This window comes from Clarias gariepinus, chromosome 7 (assembly GCF_024256425.1).
Source record: "Clarias gariepinus isolate MV-2021 ecotype Netherlands chromosome 7, CGAR_prim_01v2, whole genome shotgun sequence".
Lineage (NCBI taxonomy): Eukaryota > Metazoa > Chordata > Actinopteri > Siluriformes > Clariidae > Clarias > Clarias gariepinus.
In genome coordinates this window covers 9,422,501-9,439,585 of record NC_071106.1, presented here as the reverse complement: position 1 = coordinate 9,439,585, position 17,085 = coordinate 9,422,501, and the positions used below count along the sequence as shown (strand labels likewise).

Here is a 17,085-nt window from a genome sequence, read left to right as displayed (position 1 = left end):
CCATTTACTTTACCTCTGCCGTTTTTTTTTTCTCTCTTAGCTGTTAATTATTTTAACTCATACTGTAATTATTTTAACATTGGTTCCTTAGTAAAGTAGAATAAATTCTTTAAGTTTGTTAAGAAGACAGAACGTGATGAGCTGAATAACACCCCTGTTCATTGCTTCCCACCAGTCTGGACTTAAACCAGTAAAAAAAAAAAACGATTCATTTATGTGTTGCAATTCTTTTGTATGGCAAGTCATTTATCGCTGCACCAACTGCAAAATTGACTTGTTTTAATACATTTGTGATTGACTATATTTGCATTGGAGGTGGTATTACGTCGCTGTCCCTCTATAATCCCTCATGTGGTGCGCTCGAAACTATTCACACATTGACCGGCGACACAGCAGCCAGATGTGCGATAGGAGAGAATTATTATTTGCTCAGCTTGTTTATGTCGGAAGAGATAAATTGTAGCTCCATCATTGCATTTAGTTTCTAGCTAAATGTTAAACTCGTTGGTTTAAAGTTAGTTTCTGTTGTTTAATTGACACACTTGGTTTTTAAAGTGAGAAAACTAATATTATAAGGAACGAGCTAGATTTAGTTATTCTTGCTTAGTTCAGTAGTGATGCTGTTAAATAAAGCTTTACAGTATGTTTACAGTATGATTAACATTTTTAAAAATTTTACATATAATCAAATTCAAATTATATTTGTCAAATACACACAGTATGATATGCAGTGAAATGCTTATACGCCTGTTCGAGAATTAATTGCACTAGTGAGTACAATTAACAATTATAAGAATAAAAAGAATATTCAAATATTTACAATAATGAAAAATATACAGTTTGTACACGGTTGCTAATAAAATAGAATTGAAATAGAAGTGTACAAGTTATACAGGATAAGAAATTGGATTCCGTTATGCAATTAAATTGAATTAAAGTTGAAATAAATGACAGCTGAGTGCAGTTCGTCCTCATTTGTGTGAAAATGAGCAATTAAAATCGAAATAGGATATTTAAAAATGTTTATATTCTTACAGAATCTCAATACAAATGGTGTTAAAATATTGTGGTGTGTGTGTGTGTGTGTGTGTGTGTGGTGCTCCCTGGTGATTCCCGTCCCCAGTGATTTGCGTGACGCTGAGAGGTTCGGAGTGGTTACGGTGGCGACCTCGAGTTTATTGCGTAATTGCGAACAAGATTTTCCGAAGGCTGAAGGAGAACTTATGTTCACGAATAATGCAACAGTTAACATCGTTTCAGGAACTATTGCTCTGGTGTTACCTCATTTACAAAGGTAAAAGACAGATTTGCACTTGAAATCTCCTCTGGCCAGAGGGCTTACTGCAGTGTCGTCATGCTGCCAGAACATCTCTTATAGGAAAGAACACCTCGGCTCTCCGTCTCTCTTCGCTTTTCTCCTGCTCGCTCTCGCTCTCTCTCTCTCTCTCTCTCTTTGTCTCACACTCTTATCTTGCTGCATCATTATTTTGGAGCTCTGAATGGAATCATGTTTGTGAGTCATTCTCATGTGTCTCCTCACACCCGGAGTTCAGTTGTGGTTTGCGTTGGATTGAGCTGATTTCACTCGGGCGCTGCCTCCAGCTTTGATGTTCACACCAGAAAAATATGACCAAAAAAAAAACTTGCACAAAAAAACCCTTAATGGGTAATTTTTCAAAAACTTTCTCGTCATTCTGTTTCATGTTGTTTTTTTTCTTTCCTTCTTTCTACTAACCTTTATTCACTGTTTACTGCTCAGATTTATACCGAGACTTTTTATAGCGGTTCGCTTGTAACAACATTTATATTAGAAATCATGAATAAAAGCGATATCGATTGAAAAGAATCCTTAAGGAATGTGAACGAGGTACGAATGTTAATACTACAGGAACTACAGGGAAGAGGTTTAATAGAGAGAAATGCAACCAACACAACAACAAAAAAAAACAAAAAAAAGCGAGGAAGTTAATAAATTAATGTGGGGTTTTAGACTCAAAGAAGTTTTTCTTTTTCTATATGCTCAGCTATAGCTTTATTATTAATCCGTCTCTCCTCCAGACCGCAGCATCGCTCATAGACACTACGCAGGAATGCTGCCATCTGGACTCATGGGAAATTAAAGACAGGAGCAGGAGGGGCAAATCACTCCTGGCTAAATGCCCTGAGGACAGGGAGAGGGAGGGAGGTGGAAAGAAGGGAGGGGGGTTGTTTGGAGTGGGCCACATTTCTGAGATGAAGGAACACACAGAGCAGTGTTTCACATATTGGCATCTAATCAAAAATCCATTAAGAATTTTTTTTTTTTTTTTTCTCCCCCCTCTCTCTCTCTCTCTCTCTCTCTCTCTCTCTTTTTCTCTCCTCTCCCAGGACTTCCACCTGCTCTACGAGGAGGCCCGGTACTACCAGCTCACCCCCATGCTGAAAGAGCTGGAGCGCTGGAAGCAGGAGCGTGATCAGCGGCGCTCGGCTCAGCCCTGCGAGTGTCTGGTGGTCCGCGTGACCCCCGACCTCGGCGAGAGGATCGCTCTCAGCGGGGAGAAGATCCTCATCGAGGAGATCTTCCCCGAGACCGGAGACGTCATGTGCAACTCGGTGAACGCCGGCTGGAACCAGGACCCCACCCACGTCATCCGCTTCCCTCTCAACGGCTACTGCAGACTCAACTCCGTACAGGTAAAGACAGCGACACGACCACGCTAGCTAGCTAGCCACTCTACAGCGTGCACATGTCATGTGTCACGCATCATACAGCCCACGTGGGAGGGCGCTAGTGAGGCAGGTGGCATGTCGGAGCCTGTTGTCGTCATTATTTTTCATAACTCTCAGAAATGTTCAGAGGTCTACCGTATGAACGATCCAACAACATGATGCACAGAAAAGCAAGTGTAAGTGTATTAGATAAGTATGTTCCAAAATACAGTAGGTAGTTTGTTTAGATTCAAATTATAATTTTATAATTAAAATAAATATCAGGAGCTTGATGGAAATGGAGCGGAGTGTGTGGCATCTGGTTTAGACCAATGCCTTTTATTATCCATCCCACTCACACCCCAGCGATATTAACATTTCCAATTATTCTAGAGGCATCAAATCCATGTGTGCATTTTAATTGCAAGCCTCGTTATGTTATTGTCATGGTTACATTGCATCTCAGTTCTTGTTTTAAAAGGTCCCATATTTTATTTACTACACTACCAGCCAAAAGTTTGGATTTATTTTTTTACATTCTAAAACAATACTGGAGTTTTTTTTTTTTTCAAAACTATAAAATAGCAACATATCACATTAGTGCATTAACGCATGTGATTAATCTAGAAGTTTTAATGCGATAATGTTTTTTTTTAACAGAAATTAATCATATGACCAAGTTGACCCTAATGGCTTCTCATAATCATAGAGGTTTACTCGTCTGTGTGTGATACAGACACATTTTGCGCAGATAATAAGATGACACCTCCAGGTGTGCTAAACAACAAGGTTCATTATAAAACACTTCTAGATGGAAGTTTGGATAAATACCAAAGTTGTGTGCTCGAGCGACCTTGACAAGAAAATATTCTACATTACATTAAACATAAGATGTGGAAGTGGTGGCTCAGGCGGCTAAGGCTCTAGGTTGTTGATTTTTGGATCTAAGGATTTTAATTTAACATTTGTTAATATTTGCGATATCATAAAACTGCATAATCTGTTTTCCCTAACCAGTTTCTCATGCATTTCTTTATTCCACCTTTGCACATTTTGTATAAAAAGTAAATCTGAGTATTTTACAGTTGTGGTTAATCCTGATTAAACACTAACTATGACTGTAATAAACTAGAATAAAATTCTTAATCGATTGACAGCACTAGTAATAAAGTAACAACAATGACAGTCAGTTGTTATTTTAAGACATGAAGATCAGCTGTTCTGGAATAGTTATTGCAGAAACAGTATTGTCAGGTTAATACAGGTCTCTGAGCTCCCCCAGTGTGCTCTCAGATTAAACAATTTTAATTTTTTCATTACACAACCTCCCTTTGTTTCATTCCTCCTCTAAATGCTGAGTAATGATGAGTGTAGTGAAGTTTGGATCATTTTACCGTCTCGGTTCTTTGAATCCCGGTCATCGAAATGAACGAATCCTTTTTTTGAGTCATTTCGTTCTTTTGATCAGAAAGAAAATCCGGTTAAACCCTGGCCAATATAAAAATCTGAAAATGACTAAAATCTGAATTTTTTTGTATATCTTTAAGTAAAGTGTCCTGCAGTCGTACCTATACATAATTCCTTCTCGTTATTTCCATATCAGTTATTCCGAAAACTTTCATGTAACAGTAACGACTTTCAATGCAACAGGTCTAGTTTTAAACATAGTCTGTTTTTTTTTACGAATTCAGAACTACCGTTACGTTCGTGTCCGGATCAACGGAAAGTATCTGACAGCTGTCAGTCAATCAGACGCTAGTTTTCCTGCAGCTATAATCCAGTGTTGGAGTGAACACGGTGAGAGGACGTGTCCTGACATTCAGGAAATCACTGATTAGGGTGTGTGTGTATGTGTGTGTGTTTATGACTGTGTATGCAAACTGCCTTCCTACAGTACAGTATGTACCAGAGACTACAAAGAAACACACACACATACACCCTATAGTCATCAGTCCTGCCACGACTGTGTTCTCTGTGCAAGAGTGAGAGATGGACACCTCCGGGGAACTTCGTCAGATTAGCGACAAACACACACACTCCCACACACATACACACACACACACACACACATGTAAGACCATCGAAACACACGGGGCACTAAAAAAAAACAAACCACGCTTTACTTCTGTTTGTCTCTTCTTCAAAAAAGCGAGCAAACAAAAAAACAGAACAAGAGAGAAAGAAAGAAAAAAATGCTATGCATAATTTACACACCCCTCCGTTTAAAGACCTCACTCCTCTCGGTTTCAGAACGACTAGAGCACCACATCGCCCCGAGCTACTCGCACACATGTATTGCATTTTTTAATACCATACTTACAATTTCTCAAACAGCCTAAACCTCTTCACAATCCTTTTATAGGTTTTTAAACGCCGTGCAATATAATTAATTGGCCACATCAGCTAACAAACATTTCTTGCTTTGTCTCTGAGTTCGCTTTAATAGATGAGGAGGAGGCGCACACACACTTGCTCACACACACATGCACACAAACGCTTCATAGATGATGAACGTTTAGAGGAATTTCTCTTACTTTTAATTTGCAGAACTTTTTTTTTTTTTTTTTCAAAAGTCTAAAACATGTACAATCTTTTTTTCCCGAAGGAAAAAAAAAAACTTTGGATTTCATTATTTAAAGTTTTCTTTAAATTGGATTTTCAGGCGAGATATCGTAAAGTATAGACGTTATCGTAATAGTCTCATGATACTGAGAAGCTTGTGATAATCCAGTAGACTGAAAAAGAAGACTAGCGTAAATACGCGTCATTGATGGAGAAAGAGTTTGTAGAAATAGTTAAAAGGTTAAAGCTAAAAATAATCTGATCAGCTTTAATGTAATCAGTGATATTATTCACATTTCAGGTTGAAGCCCACGTACATGTCTGTCTCTTTATCTGTACGGCAGAACTCTCTGTCTAACTTATTATTATAATGAAATAAAACTTTGTATCTTACAGTTTGTTTACGCTAAAGATGAAGTTTTGTCTTAACGACTCCAGCGCATTAAAATTCACTTATAAATGATCTGATCGTTTTGATTTATACATATTGTCTCATACATTTCATACATGACATCCTGGGCCCGTATTCACAAAGCTTCATAAGCCTTAAAGTTGCTCCTAGTGATAGCATTCTAAGAAAATTCTTAGACTTACATTATGACATTTTCTTAGAATTTTCCATTAAATTTAGGACTAAATCTTAGCAAAGATAAAAATGATTTACAAAACATCTTAGAGATAAAAACAGCTCCTAAGGTAAAAATTGTTAAGGGTTTGAAAACTTTATTGTCTTTGGAACTGAGAATCTTCCCGATGTTTATTCTATAGAGAGAGAGAGAGACAGGGACAGAGGGACAGAGAGAGAGAGACAGTGAGTAATAGAGAAACTGAGAGACTGAGAGAGACACGTAACATAGAGAAAGATGGAAGAGAGCACGATAGACACATGGAGATAAAGAGAGAAACAGATAGAGAGAGAGAGGGAGGGAGAGAGTGAGAGAGACACAGAGAGACAGACGGACAGATGAAGATCGACAGAGACAGAATAAGAAAGAACCGAACTGAGGATGGAGAAAGAGACAGAGAAAAAGGACCGAGAGAGATAGAGTGTGGGGGGGGGGGGGGGTCTGAAAGTGAGAGCGCAGACACACACACACACACACACACACACACACACACACACAGAGAGAGTTTGTCCCAAAGCCGAGGTGCAGGAGCGGCTCCATACATCACTGTGATTGAGGACGCAGATCAGCGAGGGTGCCATCGTTCCTCCATCACCGTGACAGGAACACAACCTCAGAGAGAGAGGGATCATGTCCCTCCTGACGGCTCTGACACATACACACACTCACACACACACACACACACACACACACCTTTCTCCAGTGCTTTAATACTTCAGCTGAAGCCGCTGTGGCACTGCTGATTAAACGTCTGCACGGCCTCAGCGCCATCCACAGGCCTGAACACCAGCCAGAGGGAGTGTGTGAAGAGGGACAGGTGTCTGTGTGTGTGTGTGTGTCTGTCTGTCTGTCTGTCTGTCTGTCTGTATTCGAAGGGGACAGTTGTCTTTGTGTGTGTGTGTGTGTGTGTGTGTGTTTAAGGGGTAGACAGGTGTGTGACAGGAAAAGTGTCTTTCAGGTATGTGTAGTACATCTTAAATGTGTAAGGTGTGTGTGTGTGTGTGTGTGTGTACATACACCTTCACACACACACTAAGCAATCAGTTGTGTTTGTAGTTTAAAGGACCGTTTTATTCTGTCTGCGTGTATTATTTTTTTTAATAAATGCCAGTCAGGTGTCCCTCGCGTCTCTCTGAGGAAACACGAGACATCCTTGACCCTCCCTGGTTGGTGTTTGTCGCCCTGACGCAGGAGCCCTAATGACGGCTCGGAATCGGCTACAGGGGAGAACATTTGAAAAATACTATAGAAATTAATCACTAAATTTAATGGAGAAAAAAAACTCGTGTGTAAACGTTGGTACTGGTACTGTACATGAGTATTTCTTTTTATTCTGTGTATTCTGGCTTGTATTCACACGGAAACCCCGTCACTAAAAACTGACCTTTTAGGAAAACTAAGGAAGATAGAAGATAGATAGATTAAGAAGATAGAATATTTAGGAACTCTAGTGTTCTGTGTTAAACAGGAAGAACGTTGTGTTTGTGCGAGCGCCCCGCACCCGTCGTACCTCCTGTATTTGAGATAAAGCGTGACGTCCAGCGCTTTCTATGCATACACATTGAATCCGCTCCGGAGGCGAGCTCTTACGGCGAAATTTTGTATTGTGAAACGAATTTTTCCCAAAGGAAATGCAAATGTGAATGAGGATACTCCGTTTCAGCCACGCAAAATAATATCACTAATATCAATAATTTCCAACATTGTAATCATGTTTTTGCATATAAAAATTTTGGAAAAGACATTTATGTAAATATATATTTATTTTGTACAGCTATAAATATTTTATTTTTATCTTCTAAAGCTATATTTTGTATAGCTACAGTTTTTCTATATTTTATTCTTATTTTATTACATAATTTTATTCTTATTGATAATCTTGTTTTGTTTGTTTTGTTAAGGTCACAGGCGGTCGTATAAGCATAAGATCGTACCGTGTATGACTGTGTATGTGACAAATACAAGTTAAGTGAGGTTTAATGTCTAGTTATTTTTTATTTTAAATTGAAATTCAGACAAAAATTTTATTTATGATTCCCTCTTGGCACCGGCTGCTTTAAAAACCAAACTAAAAGTTTTATTCTTGCTCCTGTTCTTGATGACAGTCTTGGGATCCAGGGTGTAATGTCTTCATTAAGTCCTGCACAAAATCTTACACACCAGACGCAGTTATAGATTGGACTCTGACACTTAGAGATGGTAATAAGACACATCAGAAGTAGTGTTTTTTTTCTTCTTCTTGCCATGTTTTTCATCGTCCAGTTGAGACGAGGACTCGAGTCACGTTTTGCCTCAAGACTCGAAAAAGTTTTTTTTTTTTTTTATTCAAATAAATACTTGGCTTTCCATTGACTTAAACAAGTTTTAAGCGGCTCTGTGAATCAAGAAAATGATTTGCATGCCGGTGCACTTGTTTTGCTAAATTTCAGTTTTTAAGGGGAGACGCTCATGAGGGGACGTATGCCGGGGGAAACCACTTTAACGTACAGAGGCACCGTTTACCCAAGCAAAGCGAGTGAAAACTTCTGATTGGCCACGACTGCGACGTTTAGAGTTACATGCAACTTTCGCTCGTGGATTTTTGTATTTTAACAAAAAAAAATTTCTTTCACCTTTTAAAAAAAAAAACATCCCATGTGCATGTGGACCGGGCCTGAACCTGCCTGTTTAGTCGGATCCTTAAACTGTCCGAGCAAAACTACAACAAGCCGGCTACTAAAAAAACTACTAAGCACCCCACCTAAGGTCATGAAAGGACAGCGTCCTATTGAAGTTTGACAAGACAAAGCCTGGCTCGAGTCCTTGTGTCTACTGGACAGTGAAAAACTATCATTAAGTCTTCTCACCACCATCAAGTCTCAGCGTCCAATCTAAAATCACATCAGTCACAGGTTCGTGTGTAGTCTCCTGTAGTCCGACTGTAATCCTACATCCGGACAAAATATGGTGTCCCCTCCTTGTTTCCCCCTGACCCGGTGTCTTTTACAGTCCTCGCCCGCGTCGTCTGTGCTGTAATTGGTTTTGTGGACGCGTGCCTCCGTCTCAGCTTGGCTCCAATTGTTCCCAGCACCACAGACGCACTAAAAACAATTAGGCAGCGTTGTGCACCAGAGTAATCAACACTGTGAGTGTGTGTGTGTGTGTGTGTGTGTGTAGATTTGTGAGAGCGTGATGCTTGGGCAGGTTGGATCATTACTGCTCTATTTAAACGCAGCATAAACCGTCTGCTGCTGTGCACCCGCTAAGGAGAGAGAGTCTGTCTCTGTCAGCAAGATCTCGAGAGAGAGAGAGAGAGAGAAGAATATTCACACGACGAGAGGAACAGCAGAGCAGAGCTGAACTTTAAACGAGAGCTTCATCTATCCAAAGTGAAATTCTCGATCTGTCACACACTGTCGTTGGCATCGTGAATAATGATGCCGTGTTCCTTCAGAAGTGCTGCGTAAGTGCGCGGGGCTGAAATTGCCTCACCGGCGCAGGCAGGTTCGCCCCCGTCCATTTATCTATTTATATACAGCTGCCTCGAATCCAGCAGGAACACGCGGCACAATTCCACCGCTTCTACACACCTGAGTCAGCTCAACAGTAATCAGCATGGCCGTTCCTCCATCACACACTTCATCATGTGTGTGTTTGTGTGTAAGCAGGAAAATATACTGTATGTGTGTGTGTCGCTGTGAGCCAAACATGCATCACTCGAAATAAAGCAGAAATAACACAATAATAATAATAACTGTCATTTATCTAACACTTTTAATACACTTGGGGGGAAAATGCTCTACAGAAAGAAGAAATAAACAGTTCGCGGTGAAAAGACTTCTGTTCTATTATTTATGTTAAACAAGAATTAAGAATGAATATAAATACATACTGTTTATATACAATAATAATACAAAATGCATATGATGCATCTGGTGGCACGGTGGTGTAGTGGTTAGCACTGTCTCCTTGCACCTCCAGGTCGTGGGTTTGATTCCTGCGTCAGGCCTGTGTCCATGAAATTTGCATGTTTTCGCAGTGCTTGGTGGGTTTCCTCCCACAGCCCAAAGATTAGGCTAATAGACATTCCCAAATTGACTGTAATGCGCGTGGAAATGTTGACTGGAGGTCCTACGAGATGGAAATAAATACAATGCCTCCACAGTCTCCAGTTGGATTACAGAGGTTCCTGGATGGATGGATGGATGGACACCTAAGATGTAGCAGTCAGATCTAACCACGCAGACGTAGCTCAGTGGTTGAGGCATTAGACTAGGTTCGAACCCTACCACCACCACTGGCATTGGGTGTGGGGCCCTTGAACATGACCATTAACCCTCAGCTGATATACTCAGATGTGTCTGATAAATGCCGTGAAATGTAATGTCTCAGAGACTTATATTAAATTCATTCGCCTTTAGCCTGCATTCATGTGTGAATATGATTCCTCGTGCAATTCAGGTCATCAGCTGACTTCATTTAAGTCCAAACCTGAGGGAACTGAAGCAAGCCCCGATCATAACACTGCCTCTAGAGTCATGTACAGTGGACACTATGCATGATCACTCCTTGTACTTCCCTTCTTACCCTGACGCAGACATCGCTCTGGAATAGGCTCAATCTGGACTCATCAGATCATGTGACCCTCCTTTTTCCATTGCTCTACGGTTTAATCCTTATGCTCACTAACAAGTGTTTTTCTTATGGACACACAGCTGTTCAGTCCCAATCTCGTGAGTTTTCAGCACATTACAGTATGTGTGCATTTGAATGCTCATATTTTTCACTATTACGTATTTTTCACTATATCCTTCCAGGTTTTAATAATATCTTTGGACAGCTCTTAAACCATTTCCAGTCATTCTAAAATATTCTTCGCTTAATAATGTATGCAGTAATATGACCCTTTTTGCCCAAATCGTGACATTTACTTCTAATGGTAATGGACTTGAAATGGATTGTGATCTCTATCTCAGTCACATTATAAATATATATTTATGTTTATATAAGGGCGATCATCGATCATTTAGTGTTTCCTGACTCAAGTACAAATGCATTACCAGGATGAAAGACTTCTCTCTGTAGCTGTTGTAAGTGAACTGTTGAATGTCTCATTCTTATAGTGTGAAAGGACAAGCTGAGACAGTCCTCATCACTCTGAATCAAAACCAAACTTCAGGCAGACCCTTTAGTTTCTTATAAAAATCTTATAAAAGTGAGGTCAGACCCTCCTTGTTGTTCGGACTCCTTGGCTTTTCTGCACACTTTATACTCTAATTTTAAATAGATACATTAACTTTTTGTTATTGATCTGTACACAGTAACCCATACTGATGACGTGAAACTTTTTTTTTTCCAATCAGGAGCTAGAATCTCTAATTTAGATTAGTAGACAGACCCTTGGCTAAAGGCAAGCCTGTTTGCTTTGATTATCTTAAGATGTCTCTAGAACTTGACTGGTGTCCACCTGTGGCGAATTCAATTGATTAAGTATGATTTAGAAAGGCACACACCGGTTTGTGTGTGTGTGTGTGTTTGTGTTTGTATGTAAGATCACACAACTCACACTAGATGTCAGACCCACCCCAAGCTATAGAATCCAAGGAAGTCTTTACACCCCCCGGCAATCAAGACCTAGATTTCGGCAAGGGTAATAAATTATTTCTAAAGCTTTGAATGCAGCAGGAGCAGAGTCAGCACCATCACGGTGAAGTTTGGAACCATCGGGACACAAAGCTAGAACAAGCTGACAGAGAACCTAAAGTCCACTACGACAGATCCAGAGCTTCACAGGGGTAGAAGAACCTACGAGTGATCAGAGATGCTCCATCTATCAGGTCTTTATGGTCAAGTGTTTGGATGAAAACTTGGTTTGGTGGAGACTTCAAGATGGACACGGACCATACGTGGTTCCCAAAATTGATATTACGTGTGTAAGAATGTATGCAGCATGGCGGCTTAGTAGTGTCACCTCTTACCTCCAGGGTCTGGGTTCGATTCCCGCCTCTGTGTACTGTACATGGAGTTTGCATGTTCTCACTGTGCTTGGTGGGTTTCCTCCAGGTACTCCGTTTCCTCCCACAGTCCAAAAACCTGCAGATTAGGCTAACTGGCACTCCCAAATTACCTGATGAGTGTGTGAGTGTGTCCTGCGTTGGACGGGCACCCTGTCCAGGGTGTACCTTGTCTTGTGCCCTAAGTCTCCTGGGATAGGCTCGCGACCCTGTATACAGGATAAAGCGGTATAGATGATGAGTGAGTGTAGGAATGTATGCTAAAATGAAAAGATAAAATAAAGTCACTATAGAAAATTTAATGTGTTGTATAAACATTGAAATAATTGGACACAGACATGGCTGTTCCTGTGTACATGCCCATCTTTGGCAGGCGCTAATAAATAAAAAATGAGTATGCAAATGCAACGGTCACGTGAAAAAGTGTCAGAAACAATCAAGAAGTTGGGAACCCGAACACATGAAGTTGTTTCTTTGGACGTTTTAAAGAAAATTCTAAAGAAGTCTCAGGTCACTTGATCTCAGTGCTACAGAAGGGAGGTTGGGCCTAATTAGCATACTAGAAGTACAGGCTGCACAAAACAATTTCCCCCCATTTTTTTTTTTTTTTTTTTGTCTGAAATAAATAAATAAATCTGGACTTCTTCTTAGTTTAGTAGAAATGTTTCACCACTCATCCAAGTAGCTTCTTCAGTCTAGGGTAAGTTGGAAAGTTCTCCAAGTTCAAGGTGTCCTCCCCTATCTGAAACGGCTTGTTACATGAACAATGGAGAAGGTAAGAATAGGAGAGAGGGTCGTTAGAGAGTAAAGAGGAGAGAGAGCGCTGTTAGGAGGACAAAAGAGAGATTAGAGAGAGACGTTAAGGTGTAACGACCAGAATGAGTAACGGGGAGTCCTAGACAGTCTAATTTACTGTGTAAAGTTGTAAAGTGTTGAATTAATCTTTAATGGAATCTGAGATCTCATGCGACCAAAAATCAAACTTGTCATGATGAAATTCAAGCTCTGTGTCGGACAAAGAAATCAACTGGCTTATACCATCCTCATGTCAGAGATTGGCGAAGGCATGAGGATGGCGATGGGCGAGGAGTCGGGTCACAGTTGGGAAGGTTGAGTATACCGTAATACCGCGTATATAACCCAAGACAGCGCTAGAAGACTGAATGTCTCTGAATGTCCTCGAGTGGCCCAACATCTAGACTTATGTCCAGTGTTGGGGAAGTTATTTAAAAAAAAGTAATCTACTACAAATTTGATTACATTACTGAGTATTACATCAATCAGATTACTAATTACGTTACTTTCAAGTTACTTTGAAAACATCGATCACTGCGTGCGCCTGTGATGGGCGTGCGCCTCAACCTGTTGTCGCTCCTCGTTCACTCCGTAGGCTCCCTACAGAGTGTACAGCTGTGCGAAGGGGCGAGGTCGGGCCGGCTGGCGATAATTAATGTTAACATATCTCGGGCTTTCTCCTTAGATTTTCCCCTCCTTCACTCTACATCAAGTGTAAAACTACAAAGCTCTTCGGCGATTGATTACAGCGCATGCTCGTTAACTGATGCTGCCGCGCAAAACGTGATTTTTATTTTTATAATTATTACATGCGTTACATTACTGCGCGTTATCAGGAAAAGTAATTATATTAATGCGTTACACCCAACTCTAAATAAACCCAACACCGTCTCATCCGCGTCTAGACCTTCACAGATCGTCTCCTCATGTGATCTGTTCCGACTTGAGAGGTTCTGCTTCAACAGAATGGGAGAATCTGCACAAACCCATGTGTGCAAAAGCTTTCGAAAGACTTTTTACCCAAGAAGACTCGAAGCTATAGTTACTGCGGAAAGAAAAGGCTTCTAAATAAAGGATGTGAATCTTTATCTTAATGAGAGATTTCAGTTTTTTAATAAACTTGCAAAAAATACTTAAAGCTTGTTTCCATTATGGGTTATTGTTTCGTAGATTAATGGCAAACCAAGTAAATTTAATACACCTGAAATTAAATATATAACCCAATAATAAAGCGGGGGAGTTTTTTTTTTTTCTAACCCGGCGTGTATTAAGAGGACATGTGTTCCACATTTTAGGAGCACAAACACCTGTTCACTCTCCCGCTCCGTCTAACAGCGAGCATTGTGTGGCGTGAACACGGCGTCCCACCGGTGCGACTGTAGTTCTGTTGGATCTGCGGTGTGTCTCTCGCATGCTGCGGGATTTACTCCTACTCCTTCACTCTTCATCATTCACAGACATCACGTCCTCCTCTCTCGTACGGCTCCACGTCGCCCACACAGATCTGGACACGCCATCAGCCGTGGCTCTTTGTGAGACAGACCGCAAGCCTTTTACATTTATTTATTTATTTTGAGACAAAGTGAATTAAAGCGAGGTAGAATTGAATCTAAACATAAAGCAAAAAAAAAAAGAGCGTTTTGTGGGCCGGAATGAACTGCTGCATTATGTTGGGAGTATTTAGATTTTTTTTTTTTTACTTTTTTAAACGTTTAAAACAGATAACACGGCATGGTGTTAGCACGTTTCCATATGTTTGGATTTAGGTTACATTCCTGCTATGGTTTCTGATGTAATGTTTCTCCCTCCAGGGAGCAATCATGATAAATGGAGAAAAAGGGGAAAAAAAAGAGGCTTTTGTCCTCGCTCTCATGGCCTGAAGTCGTGCTGCACGGTTCTTATTGAAATCAGCGGCTAAAAACAAACCAACATGGTCCCTGGAGAAAGTTATAGAAAATGTAGGAGTCAGTCTAAAGATAAATAAATCGTAGCTTGTGTTTTATTTCAGTACTAGGGTAATACGTTGGTCATATTCCCTATGATTTATTTTATCTTCTCTTATACTCTTTGTATCTGTTCCATTGTTCAACACTGTACGACCATTTCACTAAAGAGACAGAGGGACAGACAGTCCCATAACCACCGCCAGACTAAATGAGATTTTCATGCATTTTAGCTTTTGATTTACAGCTTGTTTTTTATTTCACCCTCGTCTCTGTCTGTCCCCACAGGTCCTGGAGCGTCTGTTCCAGAAGGGCTTCAGCGTCGCGGCGTCATGCGGGGGCGGAGTCGACTCCTCCCAGTTCAGCGAATATGTGTTGTGTCGCGAGGACAGGCGGAGCCAAAACATGAACACGCCCCTCAGGATAAAGCAGGAGCCGCTGGACTAGAGACACACGCTTCTCGTCACTGACACAGACTGACCTGCCCTTAGACACACATATACACACACACACACACTCACAATCACACACACAATCACACGGACGTAGACGTACGTCTGTTACCTAACGCGGAATGTAACAGAACAAACGCAAACACAAGAACAACCCAAAGAACTGGAAACACAAAACAACGAGAAGAAGCATTTCATTTAGACGCCAGCCAATAGGAAGCCGGCTTCTCCTACAGGCTCCTCCTTCTGTCAGTGCGGCGGGAGTCGTTTTGACCGGGTCGTATTCAGGGATGCCCGCTCACCCCAGACAACAGCGATAAGGTGCAGTGAACAGACTCAGTGCTCAGAGGACTGGCCAAAACTATTGTTTCATGTTATTGTTGTTTATAAAACATAAAAGAAAAAAAAAAGGAAAAACACACACTTCTTACTCTTTGTCTGCCACCGTGATGTATACAGTCCCTAATGATCTGTATTTTTTTTTAATGTTCTTTGTTTACTTTATGTTTCTTTTGTTATATGAAGGATGAATGCGAGCCGCGCTCACGCGGAGAGCAGGAGCGAGTCGCTGCCTCTCTGAAACGCTCTCGTAGCCCGAGGCGGCACAGTTAACACACCGCGCACTGTAATGCATCCAGAGCCCAGAGAAGGCCGCTTTGTTTAAACAGAGCTGCGAGCGAACAAAAGCATTACTAAAGCTCTTCCTGCAGCAGGCCCAGGTAACACAGAGAGAGAGAGCGTGTGTGTGTGTGTGTGTGTGTGTAATACAATTCTCATGACATATCACTAAACATTCAGATCCAGCATCAGCCGTGCGCCAGTGTGTGTGTGTGTGTCTGTGAAAGAAAGCAGCGGCGAAATCAACAGTTGAAATTGTACATTTATGCTGACCATTTTTTCCCTTTATGATCAGGATTGTGTCAGAACGACAACCGGACATGCTCGAGTATGTCTATAGAATATCTGCACTTAGACAAACTAGAACAAGAAGCCTTGGAGCACTAGCGTATAGCATAAGCGTGCCATTGGTAATACACTGCCTGGACAAAAAAAAAATTCAGTTTTTTAAAAGTTGCACTCTCTAATATTAATTCAGTCACCTATAAAACTCTTTTTTTCAGAGACTGGTACTATACAGTACATGACATGACCTCTTGCTTCCATCTGTACTCATCAGATCACATGACCTTTTTCCATTTCTCCAAAGTCCAACCTTTTTTTCAGCCTGATTTTCTCCCTAATTTAGTCGTATCCAATCGCTCCCAGTCACTAGGGGGCGCCCACATTTAGCTACTACAACCACTCAGTCGGGAGGGCCGAAGACTATCACGTGTCTTTTTTGAACCGCTTGCAAGTGGTTTTCTTGCGGACACACAGCTGTTTAGTTCTAATCCCGCGGGTTCTCATCGCTCTTACTTTAACTATTAAACACAGCTCCGATTTCTTCTGTCCATTTTTTACAACGCAACTCCATTAAGCGTTTACGTGATCTCCGTTCACGATTTTTTTTTATCGGACCTTTAATCCAATTCGTTTCAAATCTCTTTAGTTGTTCTTTTTGCTTGACGCAGGTCAATATTTCGACCCTTATTTCGAAACTGCGATTTATTAATATTTAAATTTTTTTGGCCAGGCAGTGATATTTAAATATCTCCAATGCGAGAAGCTCATTAATCATGAAGACTTTACGTTATTGTTGTGGTTCTTAAGGTGCATTAAATCTCTTTCATTTACGGCAGTGTGTGGTAGCTGAATCTTCTCTCTGTATCACGTCATCATGTCCTCAGATGCGTAAGGATGCTGAATACACTCCGGGCACTAGTGAGACCTAAAAGTGGGATCAGTCTCTTTTTAAAAAAATAATAATAATAAATAAAAAAATCCTGTAATATTTGTTAAAGGTTTCCTCATATGAATAAAGTATCTGTTCAGAGACAGCATTTGCACTCAGAACTCAAAAGTATCATCAGTGTATTTTCTTTAAGCATACACTACACTACATGTGATCACAACATCCACATGAGAT

At 40.7% G+C, this 17,085-nt stretch overlaps 1 protein-coding gene across 2 annotated transcripts in view; it reads left to right on the top strand.

The window, feature by feature from the left end:
- The window catches only part of LOC128528087 (BTB/POZ domain-containing protein kctd15), a 34,434-nt gene extending 17,415 nt beyond the window's left edge, over positions 1–17,019 (top strand). For both annotated transcript variants that reach the window (XM_053500835.1, XM_053500834.1), the window contains 2 exons: positions 2,368–2,673; positions 14,896–17,019. In XM_053500835.1, the coding sequence (XP_053356810.1) occupies positions 2,368–2,673; positions 14,896–15,054 (465 nt within the window). In that variant the 3' untranslated portion in view covers positions 15,055–17,019. The remainder of the gene's footprint in view (positions 1–2,367; positions 2,674–14,895) is intronic.
- The last annotated feature ends 66 nt before the right edge of the window (positions 17,020–17,085 follow it).